This window comes from Lemur catta, chromosome 14, assembly GCF_020740605.2.
Source record: "Lemur catta isolate mLemCat1 chromosome 14, mLemCat1.pri, whole genome shotgun sequence".
NCBI classification, from domain to species: domain Eukaryota; kingdom Metazoa; phylum Chordata; class Mammalia; order Primates; family Lemuridae; genus Lemur; species Lemur catta.
Window position 1 is genome coordinate 29400811 of NC_059141.1, and position 7348 is coordinate 29408158.

The following is a 7348-nucleotide window of genomic DNA, read 5'->3' on the forward strand; positions in this document are numbered from 1 at the left end:
CCAGCAAGGGCAGGAGTTACCTGGAGGGAAGCAGGTGGGGTGGGAGGGAGGAGTGCTGGTCCCGCCTGCTTCTGCCACATAAGTGCACTTGGATCAGTGCTTCTTAAAGCACTGGTCGCCGGACCAGCAGCTTTGGCATCGCATCAGTACTTGCTTGAAATGCAAATTCCCTGTCCCAGCCCAGACCTACCAAAATCAGAACTCTAGGAATGGGGCCGACAATGATTTCAACAAGCCTTGCAGGTGATTCTGAAGCTGGCTGCGTTCGAGAACCGCTGCATTAGCACAAACTATCTGCCCGCTCCTCCCAGCCAGGGTCCCCCATCCCCCCATGCGGATCCCCCCCGGCCCGGGCCCCGCCGCGCGGAGCCGGCTCCTGAGCCTGGGCCACCGGGGTATGACGCGGTGTTGACTCACGCCGGTCAAGGACGGCGGCCCCGGCCAGCGCGGCGGCCCAGCGAATCGATGGGGCCCTGGCGGCCCCGCGCTCTGCGGCGCAGCCGGCCTCGGCCCGGGCTCCTCCCGCCGCCCGGCACGCCCGGGGCTCGAACCTGCCCGGCTCGGGGTCCGCCCCCCCAGCCCCGCCCCACCCCGGCAAAGGCCCCAGACCACGTTGCAGCCGCCCACCCGCCGGCCGCGCCCGGAACCGGGCTCCCCGGACGCCGAGAGCGAGAGCCCCAGCGGGATCCAGCGCCCAGCACCGCGCCAGGCACCCGGGAGGCGCTTTAGGAAAAGATGTGCCAGGATTTTTAAAAATCAAAGAATGAGACGTCCGATGAGGTCAGTCGTCCCACGGACGGATTTATTTTATAGACAAATTACTCGTTTAAAAAAAAATTGGCCATTTGTTTTTTACAGGGAACAATTCTATTTACACACGTTATAAACATTGAGATAAAGCACAATATCTACACTCTACTTACATTTAATTAGCCTGCGACTTCTATAGGTCATCTGAGATTAATTTTAGTCATCGATGAGTCAGTTTCTGTTTGGACTGTACTATCCCCTTAACACCTTGGTCAAACAGGTACTAAGTGACAGTGCAAAACAAGCATTTAAGATTCTTATCGGATCTCTCTACTCCACCCCCCATCTCTCCCTCTGACAAAAAGAATACATATCCCCAATTCAAGAGCTCTGAAATGGTTTTGGATTTAAGGCAACAGTGTAAGAGTGTCATATAAAACTAAAGAATGTCTCCTTTTAAAATATTCCAAGGCTGCCTGAAATGTGGGCCCCTTTTCCAAGGCATACCTCTGGTTTTGGGGTGCCCCTTTGTTTTTCCATTAAGATGTAGATACGGATTACAGAAAAGTCATTTCAGAAGATCCTATTAAAACCTTTAAAGTTATAATTTAAAATTTAACAACAGTTCAAAATTACTTTTTATAAATAGAAATAACAACTTACTTTTTTTTTAAAAGGGGGTGAATTTAACCACTGTGAGTAAAAGTCACTTTATTCAAGTGACACAGAGGCTTTGTTAAAAAAAAAAAAAAAGTCACTTTGTCAAAACAACCTAAAGTCAAAATTAAGATTTCAATGTGGGTTTCTTAATTACCCAATACACACCAAATATTTTAGGTTTGCAGAACATCAGAAAATTAGTTCCCTTTCTCATATAGCTTTCCAGTTCTTCTATGAAGATTTTCTGTGGCAAAATGTCATTCCGGAGTCCATGCCAATGCCAGTGGTCATCATCCAGCATTAAAATAGCCTTTATCGCCTTCAATGTCCACTTCCTGATCTGAATCCTCTGAAATCTCTGATTCAAGGTCTTCCTGGGAGGCAGGGGAGGGCGAACACTGAGAGCTATCCAAAGCAGCACCTTTATTCTGCTCACTGGGCAAGTCTTGCCTCTGGTCGCAGGGATTGTCCAAACTTTCTAGTTCTTCTTTTTTATTGCTTTGAGGGTTCTCCTGAATAAAGGAAATGAAAATGGAGATTGGTAGGATCATGAAATACAGAGGTGAGAGGCATAAATCAAAATGTCTTTTCATCCTGCACTATCTTTTTAATTTTTAGTTTATCAAGTGTTTTCAGCTATAATCTTTTTATTCAGAAAATACATTCTTGTGCTTCTTTCTCATTTGGGAAAAACAGAAAAGTTCCTGTCGCATCAGACAAAGAAGAGAACAGTTCCTATCATGCCAGAGAAAGATTACACGCTTGCCAGATAAGAATCAGTCAAGAGTATAAGTGTAAATGTATTATATCAATTTAACACCAATTCCGGTTACTTAACACAGACCCATTGTTTCAATATTCTTAAAAGTTTAAAGGGGAAAGAAAATCAGGTCAGTACTGATATACCCTATCTTCATTCTTTTTTTTTTTTTTAGACAGTCTCACTCTGTTGCCCGGGCTAGAGTGAGTGCCGTGGCGTCAGCCTAGCTCACAGCAACCTCAAACTCCTGGGCTTAAGCCATCCTACTGCCTCAGCCTCCCGAGTAGCTGGGACTACAGACATGTGCCACCATGCCTGGCTAATTTTTTTCTATATATATTTTTTAGTTGGCCAGATAATTTCTTTTTATTTTATTTTATTTTATTTTTAGTCGAGACAGGGTCTCCCTCTTGCACAGGCTGGTCTCGTACTCCTGACCTTGAGCGATCCATCTGCCTTGGCCTCCCAGAGTGCTAGGATTACAGGTGTGAGCCACTGTGCCCAGCCTTCATTCTTTAAATATTTTAAATCTTACCAACTAACAGGAGTTCTAGACATTTTAAGAGTAAGAATGCTAAATGAATTAAAAAGAAAGTTTTTAAAATTATTAGAGTGGATCCTTTTTCATTCATTTTCTGGAGTGAATTCATAAACATTTACATGCAAAATCATGGCAAAGAAAAAGTGCAGAACTGGAAGAAATGTTGCCAACTGAGAAGGGAGACAATTAGCTACAGTTTACATAAAATCTGGGGTAAATTTCTAGAAAATATTCCCACAGTACATAGAAACCACTATTCTAAAAGTCCTATTTTACATAAACTAAAGTCAAGCCTTTGACCAAGAACCAAATGAGTCAGTGAATTTTTGATCCTGTGCTTGCCTAAAATTGACAGAAACAATACTTAGAAACATTACAATATCCTAAGTTTTTTTTAAAAACAAGACTATAGAATAATATATTCACTAGGCATATAATTATGTAACAAATAGATGTACAAGGTCAGAAATGGACAGGGAATCTGCAAAGATTAAATTTTGTCACAGTAATGAAATTACAGGAATTTTATTTTCTGTTTCAAAGTGTTCTTTGGGATACCATCTTGTTTTTAATGAAAAACTAATCCTCAATAAATTTTAAAATCTACATTGCTTTAAATTTCCCCACTCATTGTTTTAAAATATTTTATTATAAAATATATGCATCGGCAAATGACAATTTAGAAACCGTCAGCCAACTTTGGAGAACCATACTCAAGAGTAGGACATCAAAAATGAATCTTTAGCTTTACGTCAATAGAGCTTCTTTAAAAGCTGAATTATTGTTAGCCTTTACTTTTTATCACATGTTGCATAACAAGGTCATTGGAAGAAAGACTGTTAGAAAGTTTAAGCTACTTTCCAAACAGGCTTGGATATTTTCTCACATGTGTTATATTTCATTTTACGAACTAGCATTAGACAGAAAATAATTTTTAAACTCTTTGATATTTAATTCTTCTAAAAAACAGTGCAAACAAGACTTAAAGGTGTTTGTTTCCCTATATTTACCCTTGAGTGCTGCCTGGTTTTATTATGGCTGTGTAAATAAAAGAAACAATTTTCTCCCAAAGATAACTGCTTAAGTCATTTACTGTCAATTACTTTATCTTTCCTGCGTTAATTAGATAAACAACATATGGGATTTATAAAACAATTAGCTAGGAGTTTTACTAGCCTGTGTGTGAAAACCCAAGCATAATTGATATAGGAACTGCATTAGGTGCTTTTAGCATTACTGCCACCTGAGCAACTCATCCTGAATTTCAGCAAGACTATTTGTCTTTTTAATCAAGGTGAAGAGGTTAAATAGTCTCTCAAATGACTTTTGCATACAACCCATAACAGCCTCGCATTGAGATAACATGATAAAAATATTTATTTCCATAGAAACAGAACCATGTCCATACCTGTTTTAGTCGTCTCCATTTAGCACGTCGATTCTGAAACCAGGTTTTCACCTGCAGAAAGGAGAGGAAGAAAATTTGCCATGAGCCCAGAATCCCGAGGGACTTGGGGATGAGTGGAGAAGCGGATGGGGGCTGTGGACAAAGCACTCTCCACCGGCTGGACAGCGCGTCGGGACGTGCCAGAGCGCATGGTAGTTCCTCGTCTCTCCGCGGCCTGGCGACCCCTGCCCCAGAAGCCTTTCCCCCGGAAGAGGCCCCGGCCCCACGGGGTGCGCCCACCTGTCTCTCACTGAGCTGCAGCATCTTGGCCAGACGCTTCCTCTCGGGCGGGGAGAGGTATTTCTGGGTCTCAAACTTCTTCTCCAGCTCGATGGTCTGGTCGTTGGAGAACCTCACCTGGCCGCCTTTCCTCTTATGCAGAGGCCTCTGCAAGAAGGGGCTCCAAAGCAGGGGTTTGCCTGCGGGCAGGAAGAGCAGAGGTTAACCCTGGTGCTGGGGTGACCTGGTCAGACCCCAGACCTGCCTGGCCCCAGGGTTACAAAGGGGAGGGAGTATGCGGTGGGCCACCCAACCAGACACGTTCACATACACTGATCCACACATGGACCCAGCACACTCCCACCAATACACATACATACCTAGAGACACAACACACACAAAGACCCACAGACACACACCTACGCTGCATATGCACACAGACCACCCTTGTACACTTACTGACACACACAAAATCATCACACCTATAGCTGTGTGCAAACACGCAAATCTTTGCATCCCCAAAAGAATGCCCACTACAGGCTGGGCTTAAAATACCATGACTCTCTTTCACCAGCTCTCGAATTTATACACAACTTTTTGCACCCCTAGGTCTTCTCCCTTGGAGAACCGCACTTTCCAAATACCCTGGTGTGTGCGTGCTGGGGAGGAGCGGGGCTGTTAACTGCCAAGGCCTGGCTCCTCGGGAAGCCCTTGGGCCTGGGCGCCCCCGCGAGGAGCCTCCAATCCTGACCCGAGGGCGCTGCGGCCTCCTCTGATTTCACACCCGGCCCGCGGGGGCGGCCAGTTAAAGCCACCCCGTGGGCTATGGCAACATTTCCGTCAATGTGTTTCCTGTTGGTCTATCTCGAAAAACCCTTTGCTTCCTCCTGCGCGGTCCCAGCAGTAACCCAAGGAAACCCAGGGCGCGCTCTGTGAAAACGTTCGCCCCAGGCCCGGCTCGGCAGAGGGTCCGGCTCCAGCCCCAACGGGAGATCAGAGCCATGCTGGGCCGCGCAGTGAAACCCTCGAGGCTGGAATAAAAAATATAACTTAAAAAAAAAAGAACTAAAATATAATCCTCCCTCCAATCCCTCTAACGGTGAGAAGGGAACGGGAGGACTGAGCTGGGGGTTGCGTCGTAATAATGATGACATTAAAATGTTAATTAATTAAAATGTTAATTGTCTCCAGGGTCCCTACTGAAGCTGTCAATAACAGAGTTAATTTAAAACTCTGGAGGCGCCCCGTCTCCTTATTTACCCTAGGGCTTCAGACCCCGAAGGTGCCAAGGGTCGCCTACAGCGCGGATCACGGGTGACTTATTTGTTAGGCCGCACACTGACGGGACAAGCCCCGCAAGCACTAAATGCCCAGTGTGTCCGCGCTTCCCTTCCTCACTGGCGCCTAAGGTCTGCAGCTTCCTACTCCAAAGAGGTGTCGGTCCGTCCGTCCGTGCGTCGGCAGGCCTGCGCCTGAACGCTTTGAAAGCTAGCATTGTTTTTTCGAGATTTTGCTTGCGTCAGGCCTCAGACTGGTGCAAAACAGCCTCGAAAAAAAAAAATAGGAAGCAACTGGTTATTTTAGCTGCCATAAGTCACATCCCACACAGAGGAAATGAACAATATCAGAAAAACGGATCCCGGCTATCAGAAGTCGAGTGTTTCCTGAATTTGTCTGTATTGAGGATGTCGATAAAATAATCAGCAGCGTACACTACTCCGGGGGAAGGGTCTGCTTCATGCAGCCAGGAAAGCACTTAACAGCTTCTGAAACCAGATTTACTCCTATCGAGAACTCAAGGTTTCCTGTATGAACGGAAAGGGTCAGGCTCTTTCACTGCACAAGCTTGTTGAACCAGGTCCAGCCCCATAACCACCCGGGCCCAGCAGCTATCCCTGCCCCACAGGGGACGGCCCGGGGCGCCGCGCACCCCCTTCCCCGTCCCTCCCGCCACGGGGGCCCCACCCCGGCGACACGCGCGGCCCACTGCTGCCCTCGGCCGCCAGACCCGGCGTCGGCGCCCGAGGTCTCCCCGGCCCGCGCGCCCCGACGCCTGCAAGGTGCCGAAAAACCAATCTGAGTCACTGTGCGGTCAGGATCGGCCGCGCGCCGCCAGGGCCTGCGCCTCCCGACCCCGCGCGCACCCGAGAGCCGCTTTCCAATCGCTTTTGCCACAACTTTCTATTGCCTCCCCCTCCGCCCCCTCCGCCTCCCAGGCGCTGCCACCTGCCGGGTGGCGCCTTCCTCGCCGTTGCCCCAGCTCGGCCCCGCCGTGACCCCGGCCGCCTTACCCAGGGGGTCGTGGCGGAGCAGGGCATGCGTGTAGTCGTTCACCGTCCGCGGAAAGGGGTACAGAGGGCCCCCGAAGCCGCCGGGTCCGTAGGCGGCGGCCAGCGCGGCGGCGGAGTGGTGCGAGAAGGCGGGGTGGATCGGCGTGGGCTCGTACACCGGGGTCCGGTAGGAGGACACGAGGCTGGTGAAGGAGGAGTTGGGGGACGGCAGCGTGGGGGTGGGCGTGGGCGCGGCGGGCCCCCGGCCCAGGATGTCCTCGATGTAGAACGGCGTCGGGTGCGCGGGCTGCAGCAGCGGCGTGGGCGCATACAGCGGCACCCCAACGGCGCCCGCCGCCGCCGGCCCGGGGTGCGGGTACTGCATGGCTTCGCCGCGCTCCGGCCCCTCGGAGAGCTGCCGGCCCGCGCAGCGGCGCTACATTTATCCGCGCTCCGCGCTCCCGGCGATAGGCTCCGCCGGCCGCGGGGTGGGGCCGCGCTCGCTGGCCCCTTCCTGCCGCCCGGCCCTGCGGCCAATGGCGCGGGCCCCAGGAGCCGCCTCCCGCCCCCACCCCTAGCCCGCCCCGCCGGCCGAGCTCCCCGCCCCCGGGACGCACTCGCTCCTGGGCTCCGGGGACCCTGCGCCCTGGTGCCTCAGGCGCCGTCGCCGTTGGGTTCTCCAGGCACCCTGGCTGGGGACG

At 50.1% G+C, this 7348-nt stretch overlaps 1 protein-coding gene across 1 annotated transcript; it reads right to left on the reverse strand.

The window, feature by feature from the left end:
- Positions 1 to 776: 776 nt before the first annotated feature.
- Positions 777 to 7095, reverse strand: HHEX (hematopoietically expressed homeobox). The gene is made up of 4 exons (XM_045567804.1): positions 6669 to 7095; positions 4399 to 4577; positions 4120 to 4170; positions 777 to 1922 (listed from the first exon to the last, which is right to left on the reverse strand). Exons 1-4 carry the CDS (start codon positions 7030 to 7032, stop codon positions 1701 to 1703), a joined length of 816 nt encoding a protein of 271 aa, XP_045423760.1. The 5' UTR covers positions 7033 to 7095; the 3' UTR covers positions 777 to 1700.
- Positions 7096 to 7348: the final 253 nt, after the last annotated feature.